At 49.5% G+C, this 16394-nt stretch overlaps 4 protein-coding genes across 4 annotated transcripts; 2 read left to right on the top strand and 2 right to left on the bottom strand.

Moving 5' to 3' along the window:
* Positions 1-169: 169 nt before the first annotated feature.
* Positions 170-3933, bottom strand: NECHADRAFT_89205 (uncharacterized protein; the record flags this gene model as incomplete). The annotated part of the gene is made up of 5 exons (XM_003039397.1): positions 170-1512; positions 1792-2578; positions 2663-2672; positions 2739-3601; positions 3904-3933. Coding segments are annotated over 5 exons (3033 nt in total), but the record flags the coding sequence as incomplete, so codon positions are not given.
* A 1257-nt stretch (positions 3934-5190) lies between these two features.
* Positions 5191-7824, top strand: NECHADRAFT_89204 (uncharacterized protein; the record flags this gene model as incomplete). The annotated part of the gene is made up of 5 exons (XM_003039399.1): positions 5191-5202; positions 5290-5389; positions 5471-6212; positions 6348-7110; positions 7432-7824. The coding sequence occupies 5 exons, from the start codon at positions 5191-5193 to the stop codon at positions 7822-7824; spliced, it is 2010 nt and encodes a 669-aa protein (XP_003039445.1).
* Positions 7825-9828: 2004 nt separating this feature from the next.
* Positions 9829-10050, top strand: NECHADRAFT_56187 (uncharacterized protein; the record flags this gene model as incomplete). Its single annotated transcript, XM_003039398.1, has 1 exon — positions 9829-10050. A coding segment is annotated over one exon (222 nt), but the record flags the coding sequence as incomplete, so codon positions are not given.
* Positions 10051-13225: 3175 nt separating this feature from the next.
* NECHADRAFT_89203 (uncharacterized protein) lies at positions 13226-15553 on the bottom strand (the record flags this gene model as incomplete). The annotated part of the gene is made up of 4 exons (XM_003039396.1): positions 13226-14280; positions 14425-15151; positions 15251-15385; positions 15479-15553. 4 exons carry the CDS (start codon positions 15551-15553, stop codon positions 13226-13228), a joined length of 1992 nt encoding a protein of 663 aa, XP_003039442.1.
* Between the last annotated feature and the right edge of the window lie 841 nt (positions 15554-16394).

Below are 16394 nucleotides of genomic sequence, written 5' to 3'. Positions count from 1 at the left end.
CCCTAACCCTAACCCTAACCCTAACCCTAACCCTAACCCTAACCCTAACCCTAACCCTAACCCTAACCCTAACCCTAACCCTAACCCTAACCCTAACCCTAACCCTAACCCTAACCCTAACCCTAACCCTAACCCTAACCCTAACCCTAACCCTAACCCTAACCCTAACCCTAAGGTCGTCTATCCACGTGGTGAAGCCCCGATCCTCATCCAGACCATCACCCCCCTCCTCTTCGTCGTCTTCGTCTTCGTCTTCGTCTTCGTCGTCTTCGTCATCGTCGTCTTGCTCCTCCTCCGCTTCATCGTTATACTCAACGCCGCATTCGTCCTCCTCATCGTCGGTAGCTGCTTGACCACGACGAATCGGACTCCTATACTTGCCAGCGAGCTTCTCTAGTCCGGCCGAGTCCCCAGCTGCCTCGTGTGCCCACATTGCATCCAGGATCTGCAGCTGCTTCCGACTCAGTGACAGGCCCGCAGCCCGCATACGCATATCAGGGGCCATTCGGTAGAGGCGAAAGACCATCGCCAGACATCGTTTAAGTATGAGCCGATACTTAGCTGAAGATGAAGGAAGCTGCACGAGCGTGAAGGGCTTGCTATAGATTGAGGATGTCTGAGTGCTCTTGAGCCAGCAGAGAATATGTCGGCTAGTATTCCTCACCGTCTCCTCGCACCGGTCCAACATGACATCAGCAAGACAGAGGAAGAAGGCGATCAGGTCCTCGTCTCTACCCGGACTAACAAGGTCCTCATCGACCCCTTCAGGACATCCAAGGACATACTCCCGTCCGCCCGGGGAAGTACAAGTCCGTGTCAGGGCGGCGAGCAAGTCGCGGCGGCCTCTGTCGCTAAACGTCCGATCCCATCTAGTTCGCTCCAGCCAGGGCCTCTTCAACGCGAATTCGGTCACACCCGGCTCTGGCGCAGGGGGGCGCTGTTGGCGGCCCAGTTCCCGCATCAGCACGGCTCGCAGGTGGGACTGGACCGCCGGGCCATCCAACGGCCGGATAACGCTTCCACCTCGCTGGATGATCCAGTATTTCCGCGTAGAGCCAGTCGTCCATGTCTGTAGGTAGACGCACTCAAACTGCTGGTCGAGATCGCGACGGCGACGGATGCGGCTTTGAGTATTCTGGAAAGGGCAGTCATCTTGAGGACCGGATAGGTGTCGCCGCATGAGCTGGAGGCTGATGGTACGGAATACGCAGTGGACACAGGCAAAACCTTCGTATACTCGCAGCTTGTCGTGCTCGGCAGACCTGTCGGCTCGAGGCGGGGCCTCATCGGGGTCGAGGAGCCCGGGTGGGGGCAAGGACTTGAGAAGTCGGCTGAGCCCTTTCCTTTCCTCGGAGGGGATGTTGTGCTTATCACGAAGATGTGTTGTCACGCGTGATGGCCCCGTGGATAATGCAAACTTGCATTGATCGCGGGTGCAGATCAGGACACGCGCTTCAGCGTCGTAGAATAGATGAAGGGAGCCCAAGAGATCAGGGTTAGCCATTATACTACCTACTAGATAATACTCTAGTTCGTAAGAATAGTAATTAAAAGAATGGGGTTATAAGAGGGAAGTGAGGTATAGAAGTAGGAGAAGGGGGTGTTTAATTTAGGTAATTCAATGAAATACAATAAGCCGCGACGCGTGCACGGATGACCCAGCAACGTGCACGGGCCATAATGGTGGAAATTAGATGAATTACAGTAATCCACGACACGTGCACAGACGTTCTAGTAGCGTGCACGGACCAGTTTCTATGTAATTGAACGAGTTACTTCACGACTGCGTACAGTAGTAGTAGGCCGTCCACTGCTCACGAAAATCGTCTCCCACATACCGGCGGACAATCCCGAGAAGCCCTAGCCATGCCTCGTCAGCAAATCGCTTGGCATATATGCTTCCGTCCTCATCTTCAGCCTGGTTCCAGGGTTGTTTGAGGTACGCCTTCACAGCCGGGGCTTTGAGGTCCTTTAGGCGGTCTCGGGCAAAGTCGACGACTTCCTGCTGGAGCATGACAGATGCAGCTTCTGCAGGTAAATCCACCAATGCCATGCCTGCTCTCCTCGTATCGTCGTCATCCCATAGAAACATATCCAACCTTCTCTCCGTCGCTCGCACAAACTGGGCCGAGCAGTATTGAAGCCTTAGTACTAGATCGCTCCTCAGTGCTGGCTTCCTGTTATCTCGTTGATTCGTGATGACCGTCGGCGCGGAATTCAGCCACGACACAACGTGGGTCATCACCTGAAACAAGACGCGCCCATCATCTTGCGATAGATCCAATAGGCGATGGATAGGGACAAAGCATAGCCGCGGTGTCTTTGCGATGCGCGTGTATACCTCCCGGTATGCTTCATCCCCAAGCAGGGCAAGAAGGCCAGGTTGGCGTTCGACCATGGCACCAGTACCCCGTGCCGCTCGGCTAGGATAGAATAGCTCCTGCACGTCAGCCTCTCGGCGATTTGCAGGAAGCGAGTTCGAAATCTGCTCCCAGTCTGCTCCGGAAACTTTCTTCTTGGCATCTCCTGGTAATTGGGACAGCGTGCGCAGCACACTACGGAATGCCGAGAACCAGTACTATATCGCCAACCAACCCGTACCCAGATTAGCAAGAGTCGATTACGTTGAGCCTTAGGGCGTGTGGGAAAGGCAGAGACTTACATCGTCTATCCTATAGGAGATCATCTAATTCCAAGTCGAAATCTTAAAGGTATCCCGTCCTACTGTCGTCTCGCACCATTGGCTTGTCATCTCCCTCCACCTCTCATTCCTCCAAATCGTCATAAGCCTGGAAATGGGGAAGTAAATGTCGCTACTCAGGTGAAGAGTTTCGGTGATCTTAGCCTTTAGAATATCCGTCTTGTCCTCTCGTAGGAGCTTATCGTTCTTGCTCGACGCCGCCACTACCTGCGCCCAGATCTGGCCGTGGCTATCCACCATCACGGGGTCCTTGCGGTTGACTCGTAGCTGGAGATTCGCCCGGTCGGGTAGCGTACGACGGTCGTAGAAGTCGCATATCCACCATAGCTCTTTCCTCTCCATCCTCATCTGAAGGACGTACGTCTCTAGCGCCTTGATTCGATGCTGGCCCGCCATCACCTCGACCTTGCCGTTGTTCCCGTGGACTGAGCACCAATCCTCAAAGAAAAGAAGTTCTCCTTCCGGTGAGACTTGGGCGTCTTCATCCAAACCCATGTGCCTCTTCATCTTGAAAACATCCTCTCGGTCGCACAACACTAATATGCGATTCTCTCTTGCCTTCCGCTTCACACCACCCTTCTTAAAGATCCCACATAGCTTCTGCACGTGTTTCCAATCCACTTGTCTGTTTTCTCCTATGCTCCATTCAGTCTTGAGAGCGTGGAGCGGCATTCGCGCTGTAATAATACGATGCTGCTCGGCCTGCTCTCTAGCTGACTCTGCATCGCCAATGGCCTCCCTATAAGTTAGCCGGGAGGTGCAGGGTAGCTCAGCGCCTGTCTCTATCCTCTGTCGTTTTCTGGGACGGACTATCGCGCGTCGTTGGCCTCCTGTTGTCGTTGTTAGACGCTTAGCTGCAGAGGGGAACATTGAACCTTGGTGGTTAATGATTGGCGATATCTTTCTTGCTCGAGTTAGGCGATAGACTTTGTAGAAATACGCGAGTTAAAATGTTTAAGCGGCATTGATCTAGAAGGCAAGAAGAGTGGTCAAGGTCTCTCAACCCCGGGTTTAGAAACATCCACCGCTCCAGGGGTCGGTCCCAAGAGACCAGTCTCGATCCTGTTATGTGTCCGAAAGAGGCGGCATGGAAGAAGCAATTTCCCTTATTGTATAGTGCCGGGGTAAAACGCCACACGCGAGCCCTTGACGACCAGGCGTATCAAGGGGTTTCATTAGGTGACGGGGGAAGCCACACTAACCAACCCATGCTGCTTCTGGGATGGTGACATGATGATGGGTCGAAGGACGGATCAAAGGTTGTCGCTGGCCCGAGCCAGGGTAAACCCGGGTCGTTGATTCCCGGTCAGGTAGGAAGGCCCCTCGTCTTTTTCCCCTTTTCCTTCTGTATTCGACCTTTCTTTATCCTTCGTCCTATATTTCGTCCTATCTTTGCTTGTCTTTCTTTTCTTATTTATAGATTATTTATAGTCATACTATCTACGCAGACTATCGCGTCACGATACTAAGGATAAGGATAATAAACAATCCATAACAGCAGGTCTTTTTATGTCGCGATCTGGCATGCAATCCCACGATGGTCACATTTTAGACGATAATGGAGAAAGGCTTCAGGTCGGCATAAGCGTGATAGTTGGCATCGGGAAAGAAGTCATATTATGTGACAATGACAACGATAATGACGAGTCAGTATAGCAGTATAGCAGCGATGGTGATGATTACGATGATTAAGTGGTTAAATGAAGGAGCAAGAGGTTAAAGGCCAACTCAGAAGAAGAGGCAATCTCTATTCCGATATCAAAGGGTGGTATGGGCAAAAGCTAGAGGGTAGGGACTGATAGGACACAATGGGGGTGGGGGTTTCAAACCCAGGTTACAAAACAGAGCAGTAGTATAGGTCATGAATAGACCTAAATAAATCTAGGTCTAACCCGAAGCCTGTTTACTTAGTTTAAGACCTACTATAGATAAAAGCCCTCTGGGCTTTTATAGAGGTTCTAGAGGTTAGGGTCGGGCATTGGGTCAAGGTTAGGGTCAGGGTTTGGGTCAGCTATAGATAGAAGCCCTCTGGGCTTCTATAGAGATTCTAGAGCTTTCCATAGAGGTTAGGGTCAGGGTTAGGGTCACACATTGGATCAGGCATTGGGTCAGGCTTTAGGTCAGGCATTAGGTCAGGGTTATGCTAGGCTTAGGTTAGAATCTTCTAGAATAACCCTAGGGTTATATAAGTCTCTTTTATTTCTACCTAGCTTTTTATACTTAGCTTTAACCTTATGCTTAGCCTCTAAGCCTTATAGCTCTTTTTATCTCTTTATTTATCTCTAGTTATTATATACCTTTAGCTATCTCTAGCTATCCTAGCTACCCTATACCTCTAGCTATCTCTAGCTATCCTAGCTACCCTATACCTCTAGCTACTTAGCTAACCTAGCTATCTAGCTACTTAGCTACCCTAGCTATCTAGCTACTTAGCTAACCTAGCTATCTAGCTACCTAGCTACCCTATACCCTACCTACCCTATAGCAAAATGCCCTCGCAGGTATGCCCTACCTGCCAAGGCAGCTATAGAGATACCCTAGAGCATATACGCAAAAAACACCCGGCCGAGACCTATACCAACCAACAGCTACAGCCCCTTGGGTTAGTCAGCTGCCCTTATTGCGGCACAGCCTGCCGCGGAAGTCATAGCATCAAGACCCATAGTGCTAAGATCCACGGCATAGAAGGTAAAGCCCATATTTCTACCTTACCTAGGCCAAGGACCTATATAGCTACTAGGGCTACTAGTGCCTCTAGGGCCTCTTTAGCTTCTTCTATTAGCCCTACTAGGCCTAATCAGGCTAGCCCGGGCTTAGTCAGCTATAGAGGCCTTATAGGAAGAAAGAGACCAGCAAGAACCCCTTCTCCACAGCTACAAAGACCTACAAGGCGGCAAAGGCAGCTACAGCCTAGCCCTACCCTAGAGAGGCCTTCTTCAGAGGAGCCTACCCTAGAGGAGCCTACCCTAGACCGACCAAGCTCGAGGGAAAGCTATAGGTCTTTTTCTAGCTATGAAGAAAGGGGAAGACCCTCTAGCCCTAGGTCCTCGAGCCCTGCACCCTCGAGCCCTACACCTTCTAGCCCTAGGCCCTCTAGCCAGGGACCCACTCTAGAGCCTCTAGAAGAATCTACCCTAGAGCCCCTAGAGCCCCCAGAGGAGCCTACCCTAGAGCTCGAAGAGCCTATAGAGCCCGAAGAGCCTATAGAGCCCGAAGAGCCTATGGAGCCCGAAGAGCCTATGGAGCCCGAAGAGCCTATGGAGCCCGAGGAGCCTACCCTAGAGGGACCTACCCTAGAGCAGCTACACAACCAAGCTATAGCCCCAATCCTAGCCAAGGCTTCTATGCAGAAGCTACTAGCTTTTGCAAGGATCCCTATACCGGAAAAAAGGCTACATGCAAGGCAGGCTGCTATTTTCACAGCTACAGCCCATAAAGCTGCAGCTGCCTTTCTAAAGAGGCCTACTAAAAAGGCCCTCTTATATTTCCTTATCTTGCCTAGGCTACTAGGGTTAGGGTTACAAAAAGGAGGCCTAGCTACCCTTCTTAGGTCTTTCCCTTCTAACCTACCTACCCTAGAGAGCCTACAGTCCCTCTAACAGCCCCCTGAGCCCCCCAAGGCAGCTAGACCCTCTATAGCTCCTAGCCCGGCCCAAAGGGCAGCTAAGCTACTGGAGAGAGGCTACCTAGGCCGGGCTGCTAGGGCTCTTATTGATCCGACCCCTATAGCACCTAATTCAGTAGAAAATAGGGCTAGGCTGCTAGAAAAGCACCCTATTGGATCAAAAGACCCCTTCCAAGGCAAGACCCGCCCAAGGGCCGGCCAACCAATCACATCAGAGACTATTATAGCAGCTATAGCCTCTATAGGCAAGGAAAAGGCCCCGGGCCTTAGTGGCTGGACTAGGCCTCTTCTAGACCTAGTAACTAGGAAAGATTCCCCCGTGATAGCTTTCCTAAGGCTGCTAGCTGATATGATTCGCCAAGGCACGGCCCCTGGAGCCCACTTATTATGCGCTAGCCGCCTAATAGGGCTTGAAAAGCCCGATGGAGGGGTTAGGCCTATAGCTATAGGAGACCTTATCTATAGGGTAGCTATGAAGGCGATCCTAATGACCTCCTATCGGCCGAATATGCTTTTACCCTTCCAGCTAGGCGTGAATAGCCCAGGCGGGGTTGAACCCGCTATTTTCCTCCTCTACGAGGCTATTATAGGCCCAAATGAGGCTAATTTCCAGCAGCTAGCCTCTATCGACCTCGCTAATGCCTTCAACTCAGTAGATAGGGCTTCTATAGCTGCCTCGGTAGCTACATATGCCCCCACCTTCTACAAGGCAGCAGCTTGGGCCTATAATGACCCCTCCATCTTGGTTATGGAAGATGGGTCAGCTATAGCCTCGGCCAAGGGCGTAAGGCAAGGTGACCCTCTCGGACCCCTTCTTTTTTCCCTTGCCTTTCGACCTACCCTAGAGGCCCTAGCTAGGAGGCTACCTAGGGCAACCTTAGTAGCTTATCTAGATGACCTCTATATTCTCAACAAGGCTCCGCAAGGCACCCTAGAGGCAGCTAAGGAGGTTTTAAAAGGCTCTCCTTTTAGCCTTAACCTAGCCAAAAGCAAGGAAAAGGCTATAGAAGACCTTGAGCTAGAAGGCCTAAGAGCCTTAGGCACCTATATAGGCCCCATCCGGCCTAGAAGGGCCTTCTTATAAGACAAGCTCGCTACCCTGCAGGAAGCCCTCGAGGCCCTGCAAGACCTCCCTAAGCAGCACTCTTTGCTTCTTCTTAGAGGCAGTATTCAGCTTCTTCTAAGGCACCTTCAGAGGCAGCTAGACCTAACTGGGCTAGAAGACCTTTGGGAAGAAGCTAATACCCTTATAAGGGAAGCCATTATAGCCCTAGTGGCTAGAAGCCCTAGTGAGTGCCCTAAGGAGCCTAATCCGAGCCTTATAGCCCTTCCAGTCAGGGAGGGAGGCCTAGGAATACCTCTGCACAAAGACCTAGCCCACGAGCTATTCCTAGCAGCTAGGGAGGCCTCGCAGCCTACCCTAGACCTCATCCGGAAGCCCCTAGCCCCACAGCCTACCCTAGACCCAGGCCAGCCTAGGCTAGGAAAAACAGCATAACAGGTGCTAAAAGATGCAAATAAGGCTAGGCTAGCAGGCTTCCTAGAGGACCTCCCCGCTAGCTATAGGCACGCTAGGCTAGAAAATACTAGCTATCTCGGCCGTAAGTAGCTAGGAGTCTTGCCTACTCAAAAAACCCTATCTTTCACAGACTCCGAGGTCACCGAAGCCCTCCGAAGCCGGCTTTTCTACCCAATCAAGCCTATCAGCCTACCCTATAGCTCTTGCGGAGCTATAGCCGCCCTAGGCCATCAGGATACCTGCAAGGGTGCTAATAGGAGGTGGATTATAAGGCATGATGCTATAACTAGGGCCTTTGTGAGAGCCCTAAGTAGCCAGCCTACCCTAGAGGTCGAGAAAGAGCCCTTAGTCCACCTAGAAACCAGCCTAAGGGCCGACTTCGTAATTACCCTAGGAAATAGCCGCTATTACTATGATATTCAAATCGTAGCTATTTCAAAGGATTCTGCTAAGGAAGACCCTTATAGCACCCTCAGAGAGGCCGCAGAAGAGAAACGCAGGAAATATAGGTCTCTCGGGGCCTTCTTCCAGCCTCTTATCTTCTCCGCAGGTGGCCTTATGGACCTAGAGACCGCTAAGGCCTATTAGAAGCTCCAGGACCTTATTGGCCCCTTTGCGGCTAATCAGCTAGATTCCTCTATAAGCCTTGCCCTTATGAGGACTAGGGCGACCTCGGCGGCTTCTATAGCCCGAGATACCCCTAGTAACCTAGCTAGGTCGATTTGGAATACTTCTAGGGCTTCCTAAGGCTATTTTTCTCTCTTTTATCCCTTATTATTTACCTTTTATCCCTTATCCCTTATCCCTTATCTCTTATTCCTTATACCCCTTTCTTAGCTATATCTCTCTCTTAGCTATATCTCTTTCTTAGCTATATCTCTTTCTTAGCTATATCTCTTTTTTCTTTTCTTTTTACTCCTTAGAGAAATCTCCTCTCTTTACCTTATAAGCTATATCTTTAGCTAGAAGAAACCTCCCGGGCAGACTAGCTTAGATAGTAAATACTAACCCCAACCATAACCCTAACCCGGTTATCGTCTCATCGAGCCAACTTGCTTCTTCGTCAACCGACGGACGGAGCATTCTATGACGCGCTGATCTTTCCGCTCGCTTAGCGCTCCACTATATGTAGCACTCCAGGGCCAAGTGCATAATTATCTACTCCTCTCTGCGATGTAGATAGATATTCTATAAACCCGAGAACGCCGCCCTGCGTAAACAAAAATTGATCAAAGCAGTCATTTAGCGATACCGCCTAATTATTCCCGTCTTCTCTAAAGAATAGCTCATTTAGATCCTCTAACACCTACTCAAAGAGGGCATATTTAAATTAAAACACATAGCTCGGTCCGCCTTCCCGGAGCTCTTCCCACTACCTATAGTATAAGAAGGGGTAGAGAGGGTTACTAAATCTTCTGCGCCTAATCGAACCAATTTTATTATAGAAGAACAAAAGATATGGCTACGCAGGCAAGTTAGCTCGGATAGTGCCCCTTAATGAGAACTTACTTTTGATACTCTATTAGGCTACTTAATACTGGTATCTATTCCGATATTGAGCTTATCTCGACTGATAAGCTATATGAATTATACCGCACCGTGGTGTGCTCCTAGTCTCCTATAATACGCCGATCTTGCTAATATAATGCTGCCAGACTTCGCCAGGCCGAGACGAAGATAGCCGAATCCAGTAATAATACTAGCAAAGCTTTATTCAACTTTGGGGACGCAGACCCTTAGGCCGTTGATTGCGTGGTATAGTTCTTTTACCTATGGGACTACAATATTCCATCACTTATATCTAGCGATAATGCCTAAATAGGCGTCCTATATGCCAGTGACCCACCTGCTGAAGAGATGGTCACCCCCGATGGTTCCTACCTAATTCTCTATTCTAAGGTATTTACACTTGCGCACACCTATGATATATCTCGCCTCGGAGATCTATCGGTGGAGAAGTTCTAGGTAGTAGCTCGATCCTAGTGGAGATCTAGGTGTCTATTAGATGCGGCATGGGAAGCATATACTATTACCCTATCTATGGTCTCGAAGATGCGGGAGGCTATCGTGAAGACGTTCTATGAGCATCGGGAGTTATTAGACGAGGATTTTGTTAAGGAGTTTCTGCTAGAAATGCCTTACCTAACCCTGGATATAATGATATATATGAATAAGCCCCCCGCCGTCACTGGGGTTCGGCATTAGCAGGTGGCCTGCATGATATTATCTTATAGTTATTCCTTCCCCTAGGTTTAAAGTGATTCCAAGACCGGCAGGGTGCAAGGTCTCTCGAGTCGCGCTAGATGCTGTGTTGGTTGTATAGAAGTTGTTTAAGGCGGCGATGTTTCTTTACCGAATTTAGTAGCTAAAAACCGCGATACTTAGTCTTATTGTATTATCTTAGTGTCGCGGTTTTCTGTTCAGGGCTTAGCGCACCGCCGCTTTTAAACCCCACCCAGGATCTGTAATAGCCGATTTATCTATCAGCTTTTTATATTGAAGCTATTAGCAGTAGGAATATTGTTATACTGTAACTCCGGGACTTCTAACCAACTAATTATATTACCTCATATATGCTCATCACTTACTATCTTTTAGTAGGTAGGGCACGTGATTACGCGTTTATATGTTGCCCCTCCTCGCGTTGCGTGGCAATTTGCGACTCTCACCTTATAATAAGGCCAAACCCCATATATAAAGCTAGTCTAACTTCACCGTGCCTTCTGTCCTTACCCTTATACCCTCAAGTCTACTGCAAAGTACGGTAACATCCCTCCTTTAAGAATTTCAATAATAGATGAACTTGCATTTCTTTCCGACCCTGACCCGTGTGAGAGCGAGGAGCGCTTTAGCCCGTACTAGGAAGCGCTCTTCCGGAGGGTTATTGACGAGAAATCTTCTCGCGATGAAGCACGGATTATTCTTAAAGGACACTTCCCAGGCATGTCTGGCAAGTGTGAGGCATTCTTAAAAAGCAAGGAACCGCCGCCTGCTCTGCCGCATGTGCCGGCCTTTGAGCTTCGCCCTTGGCACCTGCCCCTTAGAATACAGGACTGGCTTGCGGAGGCCTTGCTATTCATCAACGGTACGGGTGAGGGTCGGCCCTCCTCGCTCGTCCTTATTAGACCTCCCGGATGCGGGAAGACTACGTTAGCTCTGACCTTTGGCCGCCCGGCTTTTATGGTAGATCGTTGGGATGTGGATGAGGTGCGGAGGCCCGGCATTACTCACGTCGTGCTGAAGAACGTCAGCTTATAAAATCTGTTATGTAAGCGGCATCTGGCTGGCTGTCAAATGCAGCTTTTCGTTGAGGAATAAGATGGAAGCAGCATAACCATACCTTTCGGACGTCCAGTCATTTGGGTATGCAGCCCAGATATGAGCCCTCTCAATGATCCAGAGGTAGGAGCGTATATGAACGACCCTGGCTCTGGCACCGTCATCGTGAATATTACGGACAAGTTGTATGGGTGATTGTTGAGTCTGGGGGTTTGGAGGTTATTATGCTAGCTTAGATTAATGCTCCGACTTGGTATATTCTTGATCATACTAGCCGTTATATATATCTTTGCCGGACTTATATAAAAGCCCTGCTTCTTATTCCCTTAAAATCTCCTTGACTACTAGCTATGATTTGAATAGCTATCCGAAATTCTTATTGTATGAAGAAAGAAAAAAGAAAGAGAAAAAAAAAAAGAAAAAATCAAAGTTATAATAATTAAGAACCTAGATTGTGTGTTTGACTATAGAGCAGAGAATATAGAAAAAGCGAGCCTGGATGAAATATCCTTCCCTAAGGCGAAGAGAATAGTTCATTAAGCTTACTACAGCTCAGTTTTACTTATGATATTACTTATTATAACCCATAAATTCGTCCTAGGTCTTAATTAGAGTATGCTATACGCCTACTTATGCGGCCTAATGAGTTGACCGGCTTAATCTATAAAATATCACGCATAGTTCATAGGTAATCAATTAATTAATAAGTTTTGTTTAGTTATTAGTTTAATTACTATCTCGAATAATACTCGAGCACCTATCTACCTATTCCTACTTATTACTTTTAAATACGTACCCGATAAAGTTTCTCGGCTCCTTTATAAGAAATATCAAGTCGTCGCGAAGCTTATAGAGCTCATCTTGCGGCGCGAGGCGCGATTCATAATTCCGCGGGCTATCTCGACTGCCTTTAACCTGGATCCAACCTAATTCTCGAAGAAGTCAATTGTTAACTCCCTTGTGTTCTGTAGTTCAACATGATGACGATTAGCTTCCGTATGTAGGCTATGGCAGACCGTGTCGTATAGGCAAGATCTTTAGAGATAGGACCTAGGGAGGAAATGGATAGATAGCTTACCGATCTTCTTCGTTATCTCAGAGACTCGCAATACTTGCCTATTATCTTTCTCCCACGGGAATGCTTCTAGCCGCAGGAACCAGAGCATTCTCGTTACCATATTTGCTGCTAGCAGGGCCGGGTCTCTTCGCTTGGTCGTGGCGCTAAAGACCTTTGTGTTGGGCTAAACCTCTAGAGTCGCACTTAATGCCGTAATGGTTAAGGTTAGAATGAGTATGAGATCGCATAATGGATCCTCGAGGTAGTCTGTTAGATAATAGTATGCCACGCAGTAGTGAGATAGTATATGCTGATCTCCTTTGGCGAATATCTGTCGTAGCTCGTTGAAGCCCTTATTTACGATATCGGGTATCTATTTGAATGGGATCTTATAGCCAAGGTCGATCCGCGGCTGTATTCTCGCTTGCTTGCCATCGACTAGCCTGGCCGCCATGCGAGCCTCTGCCTCCAATGCTCGCTGCTTAAGACTATTCGGCCGAGCTGCGAGCACAGTCGCTGACGTTGCCGCCCCGACGAGCTGTATTACCTGCTGATGTGTTAACCTTCGACGATGAGAGCCAGGCACCTATTCAATCTTCGTAGACACCATGGCAGCTGCGATGCCTGAGACCCACTGCGCCCTTGTTGTAAAGCCGCCCCTGGTGTGTTCGATGGCAGCCCGGAGGATGGAGGGCTAGGTGGAATGAGTCGGTGCGATGGATTCGATTCCCGGGCGACCTTTCTTACCGCCTTCTATTAATGCTGCATATATCTCCTCGGCAAAGTCTCATCGAGTTTTCAAAACCATCTTCGAATCGTTAATCGAGCGATTATCGAATTTTAGAACCTTAACCGAGAGTTTCTTAAAGCTCCTATAATCGGAAAAAACGTATAGTTAGCATAGCTCTCTCACTTAATTATCGGAAGGAAAGTGAGGTAGAAAGGCCCGGGGAAGGAGAAATAATAATAATAATAATAGGGTGATATTATGGGGTGAGAAAGGTAAGATACATACGATAAGTTAAATGGGGTTTCCCGCTCCTCCTACGCTCCCAAGGCCACCATCGCCTGAGCACTATTGTTGTTTATGTCGTCGTCGTTGCGCAGCCCACCGCCGCCACCGCGAAGGCTACGATTAAGACCACGGCGAACTTGTCGGCAGATAAAGGCGACTATCTCCGGTACCCACAAGTCTCGGAATACCTCGTGGAGGAACGTCGTCATTCTATCTATCCCATCTATCGATCGGCCCCCCAGCTCGGCAAACCATAGTTGGCTGTGTCGGTTGGCAGCTATAGAGCGATCGTAGTGGTACTCAAGCGAGGCAACATGCATCAACACCGGCCGTCTGTTGTTCAGCTGCGGCCACCCTACTAGGTTGACAAGCCCCCGTCCCTCCCGGATGTCCAGCATCCGCGGAGACAGGAATGGCCATCCATACGTCTTTAGGCTATCTATCGTCCTAAGGAGCCTTATGACTTTGGTGGGTAGCACTCTTTGATCGCCGGTGAAGCAAAAGTTGCCCAGTCGATCGAGGGCAGCGATGCCCTCGGAGAGGGCTATGCCCAACCCTTTCGATCCTCCCTCGCGGAAACGGCGATCTATCTCTACTATGGCCGCTTCCAGGACTTTAGTAAAGGCCACTAGTATACCTGGAAAGATCTCTGGGGGAAAGCGTCGTAGGATACCGGCGTAGAGCTGCTTCTCCTTAAGGAAGAGCCGCATGAGCTGGAAGATGGGCTGCAGTACGGTGTTAAAGTTCTGGCGCTGGCGTACGAGCCGTGGAGCATCGATGGAAATTACCTGCTCGAACCGGAAGGCAAACTCGTTGGCCTGCAGGGCCGCCTCGACTCTCTGCCGTTCCCGAGCGAAAGGCGTCGAGGCACTAGGGTTTTCGGGTGTAAGCTGTCCTCGCACCTGAGCTAGTAAGCGCTGCTGTTTATCTCTGAGACGAGCTGTATGTTGAGCTTCGGTCGAGGGAATGGTGAGTGCCGCCGTCGCGAGACCGTGGCTCGCTAGTAGGTCGTCGGGCCGGTGATGGATCGACCGCTTTAGGTTGGAGTATCCCTGGAAGAACCCGAAGGAAAGCATATCGGCACCTTGGTTCTAGTGACTTATATTCTCCTTCATGATAGTGAATAGATCGCTGTCTAAGAAGGCGGGCGGGCGATCCGAGGTGAAATTCCCGTACGTAGGGTGGAATCTAAGAGGGTAGAAGGTATATTTGCTTCCGTAGAACTCACTAGCTACCCGGTTACGATTAGCAAGCAGGCACACTGTAGGACCTCTTCCTCCACCTGGATGCGTGCTTGCCGCGGTGCAGTGGATATTAATAGCTAGAGCATAGGAGATATGACTGATGTTGTCGAGGTTATACTTTGCCTCGAGGGCCTCGCGAAGCCGCCTCAAGCCATCGCTGTATAAAGCGTCGTGTTCTCCCTGTCCACCTGATGATGATGATGGGGCCCCCCGATGGTCTTCCTCTTCGTCCTCTTTATCACTATTAGAACGATGTTGATGGGTCAACCCGTCCTCTTCCTCTCCTTGCTGTTGTTGCTGTGCCTTTGCGACGCCTGTCGAATGGGTTATGACGGCGCCTTTAGACTCATTTATCCACCTGATGAATCTCTCCTCCTGCTTATTATCACCCAATACCTCCCCGCTCCCTCCCTCTTCTTTATCCTCGAGGCGATGGGAATGGCCGCTACTAAGCGGGGCCGACGTAGTTATAATAATACGCCTAGCACCGGCGGTAGTAGGCAGATCGTGCTCCTCGCTATGACCGACCTTATCTTCTAATCGTCGACGACCTATTATCTCACGGTGATCGGGGCGGAAAGAATGAGATAGTGGCGATAGGGAAGTAGTACTATGAGCCTCTACCGGTAGGAAGAGGCTGTCCTCCTTGGCGTCAGGGTGAGGATACTGATCATCATTACTATCCTCCTCCTCTTCCTCACCCTGTTGCTCCTGTCCTTGTCGTAGTCTCTCCTAACCGTTATTATTATCGTCGTCGTCGTCGTCGTCTATCTCGCCGTGGATATGCGTTGGTCTGATGATGATAGTTACCTGCTCGAGATTTGCTATCTCCTCATTGATCTCAATCTTGATGTTTGCCCCATAGTCATACGCGTGGAAAGCGGGTTGGTGATCGAGCCAGAAAGTATTACCGCCGCGGACGGAAAGGCCCTCGATGAATTCCTCCTAGCCTTCTATGAAACGAGTCTGAAATGTGACCTATTTGTCGAATGCGATTATCTGAGCCTCTGCCCCTCCGAGGGCCCATCTCGGCTCGACCCCTTTGCCAAGGAGCTCCCCACGGAGAAAGATGTCTTTGATATAGGATGCAAGCAATAGGGCACGACCGTGCATGAGGGTAGTCCTCGTATATGCCGTATTATGCCGTCGATGATAAGGGTTATTATTTCTGGAAGAAGCCCTCTGGATCGGGTGTATGACGATGAACTAAGCCTCTCGGGTGGCACCGGTGGCGATGCGAAAGGTACGGCCGCTTAGGTCAAAATGAATCCCTTGCACATACTTCGCACTATATAGCGCGTTCCAATGCTGGAGGGAGATGGTGATATTATCGAAGAAATGACTGGACCGGCAGATTGGTCGATGTGGCCGGCCGACGATACTAACAAAGTCGAGTTAAAAGACGGGGTAGTATTTATCTTCTTTGCTCGCCGGCCTCGATCCTATCTTCTTACTCCCGTAGTCGATAATAACTCGGCGTTATAGGAGGTTAAGAGCATGCGCCCTATCGAAAGCCTCGTCGTTCGTCTCGGCAATGAACTTATTAGCTAAGGTTATTACCTAACGTACATGATAAGCGAGTGTTACAAACAAGCGAGTGTTACAAAAATCCCAACCTTTAAGATAGGAATAGCCGTAAAAACACAACAAATCGTCTAACCAACCAAAACTAATCGCTATACTCTTCTTCAGATATCGCTACAACTATTTGACATGTTCTTGCATTATGTCCCGTCTTTCCGCATCCTCCACAGCGCCTTTCCCTCGGCCTCGCTGACCCTCCTTGACCACCACTTCTCGACGATTCGCCCTCTACCCGCCCATCTACACTAATCTGATCAATTGCTCCCCTTGCTTCTCCTACTATCATCACTCCTCCTTTCTGTAATCGGGTCCTTTTTGCCCTCCGGCGTCGACTTAGCAGGTCATTTGCCTGTCGAAGGTCGCGGTTCTC

Source organism: Fusarium vanettenii, assembly GCF_000151355.1.
Source record: "Fusarium vanettenii 77-13-4 unplaced genomic scaffold NECHAsca_108_unmapped, whole genome shotgun sequence".
Taxonomy (NCBI): Eukaryota; Fungi; Ascomycota; class Sordariomycetes; order Hypocreales; family Nectriaceae; genus Fusarium; species Fusarium vanettenii.
The sequence above is the reverse complement of the archived record's forward strand: the minus strand, read 5'-3'. Positions and strand labels throughout refer to the sequence as shown.